General features: G+C 57.2%; 1 protein-coding gene across 1 annotated transcript in view; it reads right to left on the bottom strand.

The window, feature by feature from the left end:
• NTN1 (netrin 1) overlaps window positions 1–17,861 on the bottom strand; it is a 247,906-nt gene that overhangs the window by 625 nt on the left and 229,420 nt on the right. Inside the window, exon 6 of the mRNA XM_007952342.1 lies at window positions 5–327. Within this exon, the coding sequence (XP_007950533.1) occupies window positions 5–327 (323 nt within the window). The remainder of the gene's footprint in view (window positions 1–4; window positions 328–17,861) is intronic.

Below are 17,861 nucleotides of genomic sequence, written 5' to 3'. Positions count from 1 at the left end.
AGGCCTTCTTGCACTTGCCCTTCTTCTCGCGCTGCTGGAACTTGCGCAGCCGCCGCGCCCACGTGTCCCGCCACTGGATCACTAGGCTGCTCTTGTCCGCCACGATGCCGCTCTGGTCGGGCGAGTCCTCTGCGTTGCCCAATAGCAAGTACTTCTTAAGGGCCTTGATTTTGGGGCACTTGCAGGCGATGTCCCGTGAGCGGATCCACAGGCTCTGGTCGCCACGGCGGATGCGGCTTGTCCCCTGCTTGTACACGGAGATGATGTTCACCGTGAATTTCCACCAGTCCCCCGCCTTCTCCGCCTTCAGGATGTGGATCTGAACGGCTGTGAGGAAGCAGAGGTAGCAGGTGGGCAAGGGGCTGGGGTGCAGCCTGGGCCCCTAGCTCCTAAGGCTGTGTCCACCGTGCCTGCGGAGGGACTCTGGGGTGCAGCAGCCCCACTGCACCAGTGAGGAAAAAGAGACCCAGATCTGGGGACTGACTGCACAGGGTACCCCACAGTGGTAGCAGAAGCTGCTCCTGGAACCCCCGGCCCTGATGCCCCCGCCAGTGCCACTACTCCAAAAAGCCCTTACGTCTCACCTGCCTGTTTTGAAAGTGCCACCTAGTACTGCCCTTGGGGACAAGCCCCCTCTTGGCACCAGGGCCCAAGGTGGCTTGATCACACCCCTATCCAGGGCAGGTACGCAAAGGAGAGCAGTGCTGGCCTCTCCTCACAGGCTGTGGGTCCTTCAGGTGGTCCCTAGACACGTCCCCCATCATTTAACACCCAACCTCCTGACACCCTCCAAACGCCCTCCACCCAAACTCAGAAAACCAGTTGGGGCCCCAGTGCCCCCATGCAAAAGCCTGGCCCTGTCCTCTCGTCCTTCTCTGAAGGGACACAGAGCCTCTTCCAGCACATCTAGGGGCCTGTCACTTCCTCCCTCCTGACCCTCTCAGATCCTCAGATCATTCCCCGTCCTCCCCACTCCCTGCTGGTGTGCTCCCTGGTCCAGGCGGTTCTCAGACTGGAGCGAGCATGAGAATCACCCAGACTTCTCATGAACACACACATTCCTGGGCCCAGCCCAGAGTTCCGACACATCTGGGCGAGACCCCAGAATGTGCATCAATGACAAGTTCCCAGATGCTGCTGATGCTACTGATTCAGGGAACACCTCGAGAATCACCACCCTGGTAAGTTCTGATCAGTGTTAACTTCTGCGGAATATTACGTGTTCAGAAAACAGGAGGACAAGCCCGTTACAAAAAGGGGGGAGGGGCCTTGCTCAAATAAATTTGTGAAATACTGAATTAAACGAAGCTGAGGTTTCCTTACTACGAGGCTTTTCAGAGCCTTTAATCTACTGCTATGTGTGTTCTGGTTCCCCAAACAGCCCTAACTGCAGAACCCTTTAGTTGGGGGGCAGCTCTGGTCACCAGAGTGCCTTGGACCCTACTTGGGAACTTCTGGTGAGACAAATGATCACTCCCCCTGCGCTGGTGCAGGGGCTGATGGAGAGGCCTCTGGTCCACTAACCTCATTCAAGGACAGCTTGGCTGTCTTCTCCTCCCCCTTGGCCCTGCCCAGCCTTCCTACTGTGCTCTGTCCCCTCCACCCCACTGAGCACAGGTCTGTGCCCTGGGCCAGGCTGAAGACTGCTCTGACTGTTGAGTGGCCTTGAGTCCTCCCAAGCAAGGAGGAGCAGCTTGTCGCTCCAGATGACAGATAAACCGAGGTGCAGACAGGCTCCATGGCTCCTCCTCCAGCCTGGGGCAGCCACGGGGCTGCATCCCCTAGTGTCCATCGAGCCAGACATCACCCCTCACTCGTGGCTCCAGGCAGCGTGCCCACCCCCAGCTCGCCTGCATACCATGCTACCAGCTCCTCCCAAGGTCTCTGGGGGCCACCCTGCCCTCTGTCCCAGGGGACCTCCTGGCTTCTCTCTCGTGCCCAAGCTCAGCCCAGGATGGTGGGGAGGGGCAGGGTCCAGTAAGGCCCAGAGGACCGTCGAACACCATCTGACTCATCCTTCTAGGAGGAGAGAAGTGGTGGATTTTCCCATATTTTTGTTTCGGCTGTTCCTGGGCATCCTGAACTTTGCACTCCAGTCTGAGGGCTCCAAAGAATGGCTACCATGGCAACCGTTTCCATGTTTTTGTCACCAAGGGACTCAACACTCAGTGTGAACTTGGAGGTGGGGGGGGAGGTGGGGAGCCCTCCAGCCCAGAGAAGTGGCTGGGCTATGTGTGTTTGACTGTGCAGACCAAGGTCACCGTGGCAACTGAGTGCCCCTCCGCTAAGCAACGGGGGAGCCTCCCCCACCCCGCGCCCCTGAGAGCCTTGGTTTCCTCTCCCCAGGGCTGAGCTGAATACGGAATGAGCCTCCCTTAGTGTGTGGCTGTCTCCCTGTTGAGCACCGCAGACCGTGGCCCAGCCACACTGTCCCCCCGGCGCGGGTGGCCGGACAGGGATGCTCTGGAAGGTGCCTCTGGCCCTGGAGCACGCAGTGTTGAGGCCATGCACTGAGCATTGGTTGGCTTCAGGGATTCTGGGGTCTTGGGTAGGCCTCAGCTCAGGGCCAGGTAGGAGGGCAGACCTTGCTGAGAAGAGGATGCAGAGAGAGCTGGCTGAATAGGGTTTGGCCTTGGATTGGCCTTCCAGGCCCCCAGGGGACCTTCTTACTCCCTGGGAGACCTGCAGGACTGTGGACCTTCATAGCAGGAGGGCTAGTGAGCCCTGCCCCACCGTCCTGGTGGTCCCTCTCCCGTCAATGAATGCCCTGCCACCCTCACTGCCACCCCAGGGTCTGCAGCAGCATCCAAGCAGGTTCCCTCTGTCCCCAAGCACAGGACTGAAGGGGCCTTGGTTGGCCATTGAGGATGCAGCCCAGAGAGGTCTCCTGCCCTGGACACTGCTGTCTTTGAGAACCCAGAGGGTCAAAGAAGTGGACACAGGTCAACAGGGACAAAGCCAGCAGCACTTGTTCTCCTACCTTCGCGGCTCCTGAATGGGAGTGGCCCTAGCTCCCAGGTAGGAGGGCCAGGCCCTGGCCAGGGTGGGGGAGGGTGATGGTAGGAGTCACGTGATTGTTCTGGAAAACCTCCACAGTTTCCGCTGCACTTGGCAGCGCCCAGCACGTTACACAGCCCACCAAGTATGAGCTGCACACGTGGTGCACGGGCCAAGTCCCCACAGCGCACGCACAGCTGAAAATATTCAAAATACACACTGGAACAGTGACCTCAAGCAGGCCTGCGCTGCACGCTCCAGGAGGGGCCGGCGGCGGCCGCACAGGCTCCCAGCCAGGGCTGCCGCCACTGCGGATGGTCCCGTTTGGCTCCAAGCCGGTAACGACCAGGGTTTGGGGGCTGCAAGGAGCCTGAGGAGCTCGCCAACCCAGACATTCCTGTGGCATCACCCAACGCAGGACTGGGCACATGGGTTGTGGCAGCTGTGCCCCATCCCATGACCCTCGCCCCGGAGGGCAGGCCTTTTACACCCACACAACTGAAACCCACCCCTGGCCAATCAGTCTGAGCAGTTAAGATGCCCAAACCCCTATTGCCCTAGCATTAATGCCTTGAGTTGTCCTCAGCCAGCCCCAGGCTCGGGGCTATGGTATGGAACCCTCACCCCCTATTCAGAATCGAGGAAGATCAGATCACCTCAGGAAGACCAGTTGCTGTCAGGGAACTTGGACTCACGGCGACCCTGTGTGTCAGAGTAGAACTGTGCTCCACAGACCTTCCAGGTCTTTCTTCTGAGGTATGTTTGGACTCAAACCACCAACCTTTTGGTTAGCAGCCCAATGCGTTAACCTTTGGCACCACCCTCTGACTCCACCCTCACAAAGGCAGACCCTGAAATCGGACCAGGTAGGTGAGTTAGGCTACGGTCCCTTCAATGAAAGAGGCTGTTTACAGGGAGAGGTACCAGCATTCAGACGGAGTGGCCACCGTCTGAAGCCGACAAGGGAGTCGCTGAAGCAGATGCCAGCAGGAGCCCCGGACCTGCTTGGGGTGTGGGAGCAGGCCTGGTGCAACTCGGAGTCCACACTTGAATCCTTCCCCTCCGCTGAGCCCTTCCTCGGCTCCCAGAATGAGGGCTCAGGCTGGGTGGAGAAGGGCTGAGAGTCGGGGAGCTTGCTCCCGCAGCTCTGGCCCCCACAAGCCCTCTGTGCTCGGTGTAGGCCCAATCAGTGCTGGGGTTTGGGAGCTGGACACTGAGAGGCTGACCAGGAGAGGCTGGCTGTGGGAAACCCACCTGGGGGTAGTGCATGCCCTAGGGCCTCATGCAAGCTGTGGGAGCAGTGGGCATGCAAGCCAGAGGAGAGGGCCAGGGAACAGCAGGAAGGGAAAAGGCAGGCTCCCGAGGGGCAGGGAGCCAGCCTCTGTAGCCCAGGACCCTATGAGCACAGTCCAGGACAGGCTCCTCCCCTTGGAGTCCAGGAGGCGCGTTGTGTGTGTACATAAACCCTCCTTCCTCTATCTGGCCCCGCAGGACTGTTCACCAGAAGCCCCCCACCTCAAGGAGCAATTCTGGGGCTCACAGCAAAGATCGCCAGGCAAGGAACTTTCCTCAGCCCCAGGGCAGGCAGAGCACCGCCTGCTTTTTCCCAACCCAAGCCTGGTACATGGGGGGTAAGCACTGTGGTTGACAGGAGCGAGCACCATACTCTGTCTCTCTGTCCCCACACCTGGGTCTGAAGGTCTGTCCAAGGCTGTAAAGAGGTGAGGAGGAGGCTGAGGATCCATGGAGGTCAGCGTTAAGGGGGGTAGCCTGCATTGGGCTGGTTCTGGCCAAAGAGAAGGGGAGGCCGGGAGGCTGAGGGCTGTGGGGTACACTCTGTTAAGCAAGAAGGGCGGAACACAGCCTGCGCCCACCGGGTGGTCCCTGTGGTCTTGACTGCCACACTGGGGCCACACTTTGAGGCATCACTGTGCCACAGGAGCAGGCATCTGCCCAGCCTTCTTAGGGTCCTCGACCTCCCCAGAGTCCCAGCGTTGGGAACATTATCAGGCCACCAAGCGCAAGCTGAAAAGTGGGAGCTCCGGGTCACAGCCAGGTGGGTGCCTCCAAAGGGTGGTCGCTGCCCTGCAGCAGTCCTGCCTTGTGCCTCCCTCCATTTCCCTCCGTGGCCCCAGGAGCCACCAGAGCCTGTCACCTCCAGGCCCTCCAAGGACCTGGTATTGCCACTACCACAGAGAGCCAGTAGCAGGAGGTAGCTTGGCATGGACTGGCGGCCCTGCCCGGGTATCGAGGACCTCCTGCTGGGCCCACCAGGTTCTAGGGGAGCTGCTTGGCCAGCGGGGGACCCAGCTGTGCTCACTCACCTGCCTGTGGGGAACTGATGCCCGGCAAGAAAAGGCCCCGCACAAGAACCACCTGCTGGAGGCCCCAGGGGCGTGGCTGCGGCTCAGGCTGCTGGGGGCTGCAGGCCTCTGCCTCTCGCCCTGAGCTGAGCTCAGGGACAGCCCTGCAGGGAGTCTTCCTGCCTCCAGGAGGTCTCCTGGATTTATGGGCTGCTCAGGGCGACCGACCGAGGGGCCTCGCAGCACCGCCCCCACAAAGAGGCCTGGGTGGTCAGTTTCTGCCCCCCTCCCAGCCGTACCTTCCTGTTGGGCTCGTCCAGCTTGGGCAGGCTTGTCACCCATCAGCCTCAGGGACAGTGGCCAGGACTCATTGAGGGAGGACACTAAACTCACAGCAACCATTAAAATCACACAGCCCCATAAATCTTCCTGTATAGAAAGTGTGTCATGAGTTCCAGCTGCTTTCATAAAACGCAGCTCTGACCACATGCTTCCCAAGGTGAAGGTAGGAACCCACCGGCACAGCCGAGTCGTGTTCTCGGGGCTGCGGCCGTGGGGGGGCAGATGGAGCGAGGGTGCCAGGGGTGCTGGGCAGGGGTGCAGGGTGGCCCCGGCCGCTGATATACCCAGGAGGCAGTGTCACGGCAGCCCCATTCGGCTGTCACTACTGAGGCAGAGGGATGGGGGTTCGCTGTGAGCAGACCCCGTCCGCCAGCCACAGCTGCCTGCTCCTAAGAGTCCTCAGGAATTGGGACTGCAACTTCCTGCCACGCCTCTCTCCATACCAGATCTTGCCCTAGATCTTGGAAAAGGGGGGTCCCCCAACTTAGAGCTACCAATGGTTTTCCTCTTCAGCCAAAGCAGTAATGGTTCCTCTGAACCAATGTGGATGCTGCCTCAGTTTCCCCTGCCGCATCCTGCTCTACTTGGGAGAGGAGAGGGGTTAGGTGCTTTTGGCTCCGACCCCAGGAGGAAGGGGCACCAAGAGATTGGAGAATGAAAAGGCTGGGCTCTAGGAAGGACACTGGCCCTGTTCCCCAGGGGATGGGCACAATGTGCCCTGGCTTGGCCACCTGCACCTGCAGGCTCTCAAGGACGAAGGGAGCAAGCAGCTTATCACCCTGTTTTTTGGCAAAAGGCTCACGCTCAGTACCAAAACCAAACTCACTGCCACTGAGTCTATTCCAACTCCTAGGGACCCCCCATTGAGTTTCCAAACAAAAAACAACACTGCCATCGAATTGGATCTGATTCATAGCGACCCCTCCTTGGGTTTCCAAGGCACTGTCACTATGGAAGTAGACTGCCCAACCTTCCTTCTGAGGAGGAGTGGCTGATGGGTTTGAACCACCAGGCTTCTGGTTAGCAGTCTAATCCCTTAGGCACTAGGCCACCAGATCTCCTAGGTGGTAAATATTTACCGGTTGGTGGGTTTGAACCGCTAACCTTCTGGTTAGCAGGCAAATGCCTTAGGCACCGTGCCACTAGAGCTCCTTCTCAAGGAAAGTGCAATTGGGCCCTGCTCTGTCCCAGCTGGGGTGCCCTCATCCCACCCACAAAGTGGCCCAAGGGAGGGCTACCTCTGCTTCCCGTGTGAATAGGAACTGGAGCAGCTAGGCACTCCCACAAAAAAAAAATTTAAAAAATCCACTGCCATCGAGTCGATTCCAACTCACAGCAACCCCTGTTGAGTTTCCAAGGTGGTAAATCTTTACAAGAAGTAGATTGCCCGGTTTTCCTTCCTCGCAGTAGCTCGTGGGTTTGAACCACCAACCTTTTCGTTAGCAATCAAATGCCTTAGGCACTGCGCCACCAGAGCTCTTTCAGCTAGGCCCAGGATGGCATATTAGAGGATGGATAAGCCCCCTCTGAGTAGAAGAGCCTGGCACAGCCTCAGGAGATGCCTCAGTTACTCACATCCTCCTCAGCCCAAGGCGGGAAGAAGAAGGCTGGCTGGACAGCACCACCTGGGCCCTTTGTGGCTCACCCCCAGTGAACCCCTCCTCCCCCCGCTGGGCATGCAGGGTGGCAGTTCTGTCCAGCTCCAGTACGTGGCTTGCTTGGGGCCCAGCCTGCGCCCCTCATTCACCCTTCCCATGCCATGTCTGCTCTGGGCACCTTCTGTCCATTCCTAAAGGGAAAGGGTGGGGCCCGCCGGGTGTGGCAAGAGTCTACCAATGAGAGTTCTCCTAGACTAGCGCCTTTAGCATTACCAGGGCCGGCCTCTGGAGGGAAAAAGGTTAGGTGGGCCTCCCGGCACAGCCTCCAGTTCAGCCCTGTTTCACCCCTGGGCCCCTCCAGGCTCACAGATAGCTTGGTGTGGAGGGCCGGAGATTCAACAGGGTTGCAAATTCATAACCAGGCCACACAAGGATCCATCACCAGTCGGTCGGTTTGTCATACTGTGGTGGCTTGCATGTTACTGGGATGCTGGAAGCTAGGCCACCAGTATTTCAAATACCAGTGGGGTCATCCATGGTGAACAGGTCTTAGCAAAGCTTCCAGACTAAGGCAGGCTACGAAGAAAGGCCTGGCAATCTACTTTGAAACTGAACCAATGGATCCCTACGGATCACACAGAATACTACCCAATATTCTGTGCTGGAAGATGAACCCCCTAGGTTGGAAAGCACTCCAAATACACAATGGGTGCAACAATGGACTTGCACACACTAACAAACATAAAGATAATGCTGAATTGGGCAGTCTTCCTTCTGTTGTTCAGGACATCATCGTAAGTCAAAGCCGACCTGCAGGCAGCTAGCAACACCACCACCACCACCACAAAGGGAAGCAGCGCGTAACAGTCTTGTCCACAGCCCATCCCCCAGTGAAGGCCTCGCCCCCAGTGAGTTCCCCTGCATATTAAAGCAGAACCCTTCCTCCCCCCGCTGGGTGTGCAGGGTGGCAGCTCCGTCCAGCTCCAGCCCTGCCTGCGCCCCCTCATTCACCCTTCACGTGCCATGTCTGCTCTGAGCATCTTCTGTCCATTCCTAAAAGTCAACCCGTCCTCAAGGATCCAAGCTGCTTCCCCAAGGAGATCCAGAGAGCGAGCCTCCGGTTCTGAAGCCAGGAACCTAATGGATCCTCAAGAGCGAGGTGTCATGGAGCTTCCAAGGTTGAGGGGTGACATTCAACAGAGCCACATGCACTCAGATGAGTCAATTCAGGTGCATGAGACAAAAAGGTGCCTCCTGATCTTACATCCACACCTCCACTGGTGAGGAGGATGCAGGGTCCAGTCACACCTACACAGGGGCTGAGCCTGCTCCATCTCCCGTCTTAGGGGTTCTGTATAGAAGGTCTTGGGGAAGAAGCCTGGGAACAGCAATTGGGGTGCTGGTGTCTTGGCTATCAAATACTCATGGGAGGAAGGGAGGGCATCAGGACCCATCACACCACCTGGTGTACCTCCTGGGGAAACATATCTATGCCACCCAGCACTCCGGGATCATGAGGACTTGGTTACCAGCAGGGGTGGCTGGTTACCAGCAGGGTTGGCTGGCTGGCTCTCTGGCACCTTGGACAGGTCCTCACCCTCCCCCCCACCCTCAGAGCCTCAGGGTCCCTGGCTGTAAAAGCAGAGGGGATACTTTTACTAGAAGACCTCCGTGGCACCTCAGAGTATTCCCTATCTACCCTTCCTTCCTAAACCCAGAATGTCCACAGCAAAGGGGAACCAGGGGTTGAGACTAGAGGAGAAAAGAGGGAAGGACAGACAGAGGAGGGCCAAGGCACTGCCCAGACCCTCCCCGTCCAGGGCAGGCCACCCTCCAGTCCATCCCTCCATCAGTGCAGCCCTCACCAGGCCCTGGGAAGGCCCAGTTGAGGCTCTGGTATCCCTTTGTGGGAGTGCAGTTCCTCTACAGGGAAAGGCTCTGTATGCCCCAGACCTGGCACAGCAGGAACCACGGCCTGGCCCTGATAGCAGAGTTTCCCGTGCTCTCGGGAGCTTTCTGTTAAGCTATGACGGCCCAGCCAGCCCTCCCTGCCCAACCTGGTGGTCACCGCATCCTACGACCTCAGGTTGACTCACGCAGATCCAGCCTACATCTGGACTCCATATGGGGCTGGCACTCATGGGGGGAGGTCACATCTGGCTAGGGAAATTGGAGGACCCCCAGGGGGCCAGTGACCCCCAGGGAAGGGTCAGTGAGCCTCTGAAACACCACGCCACGTGCTGCTGGCTGGTCTGTTGGGGGTAATGCCTGGGGAAGATAGCTTCTCCCAGGCACCACTGCCAGATGGATGTCTCGTTGGCCTCAGCTGGGGTCCTGCCAACTTCCCGGCTCCCCGTGAGGCCCACCCACTGGGGGACAGCCCCCAGAGGGCTCCTCTAACATCTGTACCTACGCCCAAACCCCCAAATCACGCCATGCTCTAAAATGCCGTAACTTCACCCACACAACGGGTTGGTAACCTGTCCAGTTCTCGGCACTTGAAGGGACCAACGCTGATCAGGAATAGTTACTGACCCCCAGGTCAAGAACAGGAAGGGGAAGGGTGTAAAAAGGGAGCAGAGGCCACCATCTGCTGAGAAGCCCCATGTTTTGGCGGCAAGATGGAGAAGAGAGGTCTGAGTTGTGTGACCCCCTTACCACCCTCACTTACCTTCTTCCCAGCCTGAGGGACCAGAGAGCTGGGGAACATGGGGCTCCATCTGCACCCCCACTACCACCTCCATCATCACCATCACTCCTACCACTGCCACCGAGGCCATGTCCAAAACAATCCCAACCCATCGCCACTGAGTTGCTTTAACTCACGGTGACCCCCTGTTATAGAGTAGAACTGCTCCAAAGGGCTTCCTTGGCTGTAATCTTTACAGAAAATCACCGGCCCTTCTTCCACGGCACCACTAGGTGGGTTTGAACTGCTGACCTGAAAGTTAGTAACCCCCCTGCCCTCAACCCCCCCAAAAAAACAACAACCCAAACTCATTGCCATCATTTCTGACTCACAGTGACCCCTCCTTGGGTTTCTAAGGTGGTGTATCTTTGGAAGTAGATTGCCCAATCTTTCTTCTGAGGAGTGGCTGCTGGTGGGTTTGACCGACCAGTCTTCTGGTTAGCAGTCCAAATGCCTTAGGCACTATGCCACCAGAGCTCCCTTTAGGTCAGTAGTTGAGTGCAAACTGTGGCACTCAGGGGCCTCGAATCCACATCAGCACCATTGTAATCTCCATCATTTCCACCATTAGCATCATCTCCATCTCACCTCCACCATCACCTGGGCCTCCCCACCTGTCACCATGGCTCTTCCCAGAGTCTTCTTCCACCCCATGGCCATGCCCATGCCCATGCCCATCACTGGAATGGCCAGGCCAACCCCATCTCTCCCAGTGCCATTGACAGCCCCACCACTATGGGGACCACTCCAGGGTCTTTGCCCAGGAAGGTATCTTAGTGACCTCTCTATGAGGCTGACCAGGACCCAAGACTCAAGCGTTCCATTGGTCAAGAGATGAGTCAACACAACAGTCCTAGAGGCCTCTACAGGATGGGTGTGCCTGTTCCATGCTGCCAAAGGCTCAACTCCCCAGCACGAGGAAGGAGGAAGATTAAGCCTTGGAGTCTTGATCCTAGGAATGTTACTTATCTTGTGGAGTCTCAGCATCCCACTCACAGAGATAAAACTTCCTTCCTCACGTAGTGTTTATGAGAACCCAGTAGGACGAGAACGATGAGGGTCTAGTCCAGGGCCTGACTGGGGAGGGAACAGTCACTGACTTGAACACCTGACTCTTGGATTTCCACCGCCTCAGGAGGTACCGGAGACACAGGGGTGGGGTGGGGTGGGTATTGATATAAGTCAGAATATATAAGACATACATTCTAAGTTAGAATCCTGTTTAGCTCCCCAGACCCCTCTCTGCCACCGCCCCCCCAAGGAAGTCCACAAGCACACGCACGTGCACACATGGTCTACCAAACCAGCTTCTGCCCACAGATGCCAACAGAACTTCCCCTTCGAGTTGCATCTTCAGTGATGAATCCTTGTGGGAGGAACACTTGAGACAAATCATTCCATGACAAGCATTTTGATTTTTCCATCTGGTGGTGCCAAAATGTCTTTCAACAAAAGGGGTGACTAATAAACATTTCTGGGAATGGATAATTTTTCCAAGAACTGGCAAAAGTGAGATGATCTCACCTTCCCGAGTGTGAGCAGTGTGCCGTCCCTCTCATCCTGAATCCCAGGGAGAAGGGCAGGCAGCAGCCTCCAGGCCTTGGTGGGCTACGGGCAGGGGCCCCGTGTGCCCCGAGCCAGAGTCGGTCTCCACGGGATGAGAATGTTGGAACACAGACTTGTCGTGAGGCCCTCTGGGGACCTTTGCTAGTCTCTCTCCACCCTCCAGGGGCTCTCCCCTTGCACCAACATCTCCCACTGCCACCCCATTCCCTGCTCTCCAATTTCACCAGCCTGTTCCCAGCTTCTGTGTCCCGGAGACCTTCCTCTCTGTCTGGGATCCCTGCTTTGCTGGTAAACACTTGCTCCTTGGGTGCCCTCCTCCAGGAAGCTTCCCTCCCAGCCTCCCAGAGAACGGGCCATGCCCTCCTTATCCCTTACGTCAGCCTGCACCTGGCCTGACATCTCCTGTGGCTATCAATCCGGGTGTCTGTCTTCCTCCTAGACTGTAAGCTCCTTGAAGGCAAAGACCATGTAACCTCACACATGTAACCTCAGCAGCATGACAGGATGGGGCACACAGCAGGGACTCAGTGAATGTGTGGAAGGAATGGCTGTGGTGGGAATGGGTGTGTAAGCAGCCAGGATTTCTTGAGATGTGCATACCTATGAGTGTGTGTACGTATGTGCATGTGCGGGCCTGCATGCATGTGCATGTGAGAATGTGTGTAGGGTGCTCGTGTGCTGCAACTGTGTGAGGTGGGGGAGGAGGCAGGTTGTGGGACAGTGGAGGCTCTTCCCTGGAATGAGTATGTGCATCTAAAGGGACACAGAGACAAGCTAATGAAGAGGAAAGGGAGCCAGGAGGACAGAGTGTGAGGAGGCTGGGGCAAGGCCACCGAACCTCTCAGAGACGGGCCGGGGCAGGAGAGGAGAGAGGTTCTGCAAGGCCTGGGCTGGGGTGTTCAGAGCAGAAGGTCAGAGGAGTGGAAAAGTCAGGACCCCTCTTGACCCCCTTGCACCCCAGGTCAGGGAGAAGGCTAGAAGATTCTGTTTTCTCCAGCAGTCAAGGAATAGCCCAGGTCCAAAACCTTCACCCAGCCAAGAAGAAACCCGGCACAATATCCTCACCCAAAACTCTGGGTTTGGGAACCGTGAGCACTGGAGACAAAGTATCCTCACTGCCTGGACTGTCCTGGTGAAGCCTGGGCTCTGGGCAAACGTACCTAAGACAGGCGTTTAATACCACAGGAATGTGTCCAGCCTGTAGTGAGCGGGCCCAATGGGATACAAACCCTGTGTGAGCACATACATGCACACACACAGCACACGTGTGTGTACAGGTGCACACGTACACGCACACATGACTCAGCAGTTTTACAAAAAAAAGAAGGACCCCTCGGAGGTTAGGTTTTCCTGAGAAGTTGGCAGGAATTGCTGATACACTTGAAAATAATAAAAACACTTTTCCCTTAACAACCTGGTCTTCTCGTTGGCTCTTTTTCAGGCCTTTGTAAGGTGAGCTAGATGCCCCTAGAGGGCAACAGAGGACTGAGGCAGCCCCCAGAGAGGTCAGGAGGGGAGAGCTCCGTGTCTTAGACATGGCACCTGGCGTGGCGGGAGGCATGCTCAGTGTGTCATCTAGAAGGATGTCATGTCCCCTGGATGGGTCACCCCTCCATCTGCTGATTGAGGAAACGGAGGCCCAGGTTGGTGAGGCATCCTGTCCAGTCAGTCAGCAAATGAGGAATCATTCGCAGACGCTGAGGCCCATGCTGCATGCCCTACAGGTGGGCACGGGTGCCCGTCCCTGTCACAGTCTCTCCATGGGACAAGCAAGCAGGGCCTCAGCTCTGAAACGAAAAACAAAACAAGAAAAATCCACCTGTTGCCATTGAGTTGTTTCCAGCTCACAGTGACTGTGTGCCGCAGAGGAGAACTGCCCCACAGGGTTTTCTTGGCTGTGATCTTTACACAAGCAGACTGCCAGGCCTTTCTTCTGCAGCGCTTCTGGGATGGTTGACCCATCAGCCTTTAGGTGAGTAGTCAGATGCAAACTGTTTACGCCCCACAAGAACCTAAGGGGCCCCGATTCCTTCTCACCTTGCCCAGTGGCCATCCTAACCGGCCCTAGCTGGGCCCTCTCTCATCGGTGAACAGTCCTGGAGAGAACGCAGGGCAGGAGGAGCCGGCCCCAGCCCGCCCCAGGCCGCTTCCCAAGGCCCCTCGTCAGCCGGCCGCGCACTGGCCCACTGTTCTCCAACACCGAGACGCTCCTGAGCTGGCCTCGGGGAGCAAAGGCGGTCCTGGGGCTGCTGGGGGTCAGTCAGACAGGGCCGTGCAGCCCCAGCCTTTCCTTCCGGGCCCTCCGTGGCCGGGCCCAGCCTTCTCAGCTCTGCTCCCTCCTCCTCCTCCTCCATCTCCTCTTCCCCCCGGGCTGGCCCAGGTCAGCCCAGGGAATAGGAGGGCTATGAGAGGGGTGTTCCTCCACGCTCCATCCAAAAATTCTTCATAAGCATTGGTGGACCCTGACTTCCCCTCCCTACACACACCACACAGGGCCTGCACCTGCTGCCTGGACTGCCCCCACTCACAGCCCTGGATCCCGGGGCTGCTCTCAGTGCCCACTCAGGCCCTGTGGGTGTCACTCCCTGAGGCCCCGCCCACCCCACCCCTCCAAGGCCCTTCTCGGCCTTCCCGCAAAGCCCAGCCCTCATTCAGTCCACTTTCTGACCCTTTCCTTGTTCTGCCTCCTGGCTGAACACTCAAGCTGAGAAGCTGAGCTGGGGAGGGGAAGACTCCCTAACTTTTAACAAGTGACCTCAAGAGTGCCAGGGACAGCTCTGGGGACTAGTAACCCTAGAAAAGGCACAGAGGGGTTTGGGGAATGGGAGGGCAGTGCCAGCCCCAGCCTTGGGGAGGCAGGCCGGGGGCCTGGTTACGAGAACGTTGCCTTGGTTCTCTAGTGCTGCTATAACACATACCGCAAGTGGATGGCTTAAGAAACAGGAGTTTATTCTCTTATAGTTCAGGAGGCTAGAAGTCTGAGTTCAACCAGCCGGCTCTAGGGGCTGGGTAAAAGGCGCTTGACCTCGGGCTTCAGCTCTGCCTCCTGTTCCGGGCCCGCTAGAGCTGCAGGCGTTTTCTGACTCGCACAGCTGCTGGTTGCTGAGGCTGATGGGCCCAAGATCGACACGTGAAACGGCACAGTCCCCAAACAGGCAGGGGACACGGCAGGCCACTGGTTCGAGTCCAGGAACACTCCCCAGCTCAGCTAGCAACACAGCAGGGTACTGAGGTGAAGACTCTGCTGAAGGCAGGCTCCAGACGCGCCAAAAGCGAGAGACCGTCCTTCAAGCTTTTCACACACTGGAAGCAGGCACGCCCCGAAGGCAGCTACTTAGCTGCTCACAGCAGATCCCACCCTGGAGCTGATGGCACCCCATCCAGTCTCATCGTGGGGAATAGCTGTAGCCAGCTGCCAAGCTCCTCAGAGTCACGGCCCAGCCAAGCTGACACGCAACCTTAACTACCACAGACGTTAAGCCCAACGGCTTCAGATACGTCAGTTGCCCGGGGCGGGCACCTGTTTCTCCCCACCCCTCAGCCGCTGCTCCTCAGTCTTGTCCTGCAGCAGGAATGTGGAGGTCTGGGCAATGCACCTGGGCAGGGGGTGTGGGGGCCAGAACTGGTGAAGCCTGTGTCAGGCAGGGCCCTGAGGCCTAAAGGTGATGGGGGAGCAAACGTCCTGGGAAGGCCGCTATGGAGAAAGCAGGCGGTTGGGCTACCATCTAGCTGTGTGATCTCTACTGGCTGGGTCAGTATTTCCATCTGAGACATGAGGAAACAGGAGCCACTAGATCTGACGCCCACGTCACTCTGATAATCCATGAGGAAGTAGAAAAAAGAGAGGTGCGGGTATGGGGCTCAGAGGGGATAAGAGTCAAAGACAGAGGGCAAAATGGAACCCAGAGGCTGTGCCCTCCCCTCCCACCCCAAGTGGGTGCCACCCTGTGGCCCCGTGGAGCCCACAGCAGAGGCTAAGAGGCTCTTGTGTGTCTATAAAAAGGTGCCAGGCCTCCTTCAGCAGACAGAGGGGATCTGCCTCCGGGGGTGGTGGTGAGGGGACCAGGGCCACTCCAGTTTATTCCGACACAGCCCAGGACCTCTCTACATAGTTGCCACCTAGGCTGGGAGGCAGTGTTCCCTTTATCTTTAAACAACCTCACAGTTTTGTTTGCAAAAGCAAAATTTCTTTTCCCGTGGGAGTCTGAAGTTTCTGTACTGCCTTGGCCTGTAAGTACTTTAAAGTGGCTTTCGGGAATTTATTGTGAAACCCAGAGGGGTAATGAAGGTGGATGCCCACGGCCCCTCAAATTCTGAAACGATGCGCAGACCTGCCAGCTTGCTCTGCCTTCATCTTGGGGGGACCAGGAGGCCCATGGCAGTGAGGTGAGGGGGAGGCAGTGAGCTTCAGTGTATACTGTGTATCTATGCACGGTGCACACACATATGGACATACATACATACACACACACACACACACACAATAAAAAGAGAAAGTTTTAGAAGTTCTCAAAATTCCTTTGGGGTCCTTTGGGTCTCATCATTCATTCCATTATGCTGAAATTTCCTGACTATTTTCCTTATTAAAGGGAAAATAACCAAACTTGCTGCGGTCGAGTCAATTCTAACTCAGAGTGACCCCCATTGGGTTTCCAAGTTGATAAATCTTTACTGAAGTAGGTTGCCCCATCTTCCTTCCATGGAGTGGCTGGTGGGTTTGAACTGCCCACCTTCTGGTTGGCAGTCAAATGCCTTAGGCACTATGCCACCAGAGCTCCTTTATTAAAGGAGGGGAAAAAAAAAAAAAAAAAAAAACCCTTAAATCAGTTTTTCAACAATTGGTCCAGTTAGGACCCATGGGGCTGGAGTTCTAGGCATGGCTGCCCCTGGCACTGGGGGATAGGAGGGAATGAGGTGGGGTCCTGAACAATGAGGCCTCCTCAACAGGTGGTCTTCCGCTTCTCACCCAGTTTCCCTGGGACCAACAGTAGTCACCATCACAGAGGCTACTCCTACTCGGTGCCTAGTAGACACATTCATGTCCTGTGGGGGCTGGCCATGCAGGCAAGTGGTATCATCACCATTTTACAGACAAGGAAACTGAGGCTCAGATAAGCACCGCCCCCCCCCTCCACTGGTTTGGAATCTATGTCTGTCTAGTTCCGGGGCCCCCTCCAGGCAGGCACAGGGCTATGCTGTAAACTTTCTCCTTCAGCAGTGCAGGAAGGAACAGGAGGCTGGTTGAGAGAGAGAGAGGTCGCTCCGCTCCCCCACCCCGGGAGGCCAGGGTGGTGCTGGGGTGGGCGGGGCTCCCAGAGCCTGGTCCCGGAACTCGCCTCCAGGGTCAGTTGAAGAGAGAGAAAAGGTAGGCAGCATTTAGCTGCGTCTGAAGAGGGGGCCGAGGGTGGTGGGCAGGTGTGGGAAGAGGAGGCCCAGCCGCAGTCTGAAGCAGCCAGGCTGGTCAGGGTCGGATAAGCGCCCGTGATGGAGGAGCCCCGGCCCCAGCACATACCACCATGCACAGGGACCGAAACCCACGGAGCCGCCCACGGGCTGGGGCGGCTGAGGAGAGGCCTAGCAAGTCCTTGGAGCAAACAGGCAGGGAGAGCAGGCGCAGGGTGCGGGTGGGGGGCCCTTTGTCCCTGGTGCTGGGGAGGATGGGACGCAGTGAGCATGGGGACAGGAGGCTCTTTTCCAGTGAAGGGAACCTGAGGGTGCAGCTGGCAGGAAGGCTCTGCAGGGGGCTCCCCCAGCTTCACCCCACAGCTCCCCCCACCCCAGGCAAGGCCCTCAGGGATCCCCCTTTCAAGGTGTTCAAACTGCAAGTGCATCACGATGACCAGTTGCTGCTAGCTGCCAGTGGAGTTGGCCCCCCGACTCATGGTGACCCCATGCACAATGGAACAAAACCCTGCCTGCGACTGTGACATCCCCGTGATCAACTGCAGATCAGACCATTGTGAATTCCAGGGTTTCACGGGCTGATTTTTGGAATGGTTGCCAGGCCCTTCTCCCTCGTCTGTCTTAGTCTGAAAGTTCCATTGAAACCCGTTCAGCATCACAGCAACACGCAAGCCTCCGCTGACAGATGGGTGGTGGCCGTGCATGAGGGGCACTGGCTGAGAATCGAACCCAGGTCTCCCACACGGAAGGAGAGAATTCTACTACTGAACCACCACAAAATGTAGATCCCGCCACATGATTTTGGTCTTGCAGAACTAAGTCTCTGAAGAGTGCAGCTTCAGGACGCCGCATTTTAAACACACCATGGCGTTCCCACCCTCTTTCTGATGCCTGGCAGACTGCACTTTGAGAAACACAGACTCAGGAGAAATACGGTACAGATAAGGAAACTGAAGACCAGAG

Source organism: Orycteropus afer, unplaced genomic scaffold (assembly GCF_000298275.1).
Source record: "Orycteropus afer afer isolate SDZICR_OR568_19922 unplaced genomic scaffold, OryAfe1.0 scaffold00330, whole genome shotgun sequence".
Taxonomy (NCBI): Eukaryota; Metazoa; Chordata; class Mammalia; order Tubulidentata; family Orycteropodidae; genus Orycteropus; species Orycteropus afer.
Note: the sequence above shows the minus strand (reverse complement) of the source record. Positions and strands in the feature narration are given on the sequence as shown.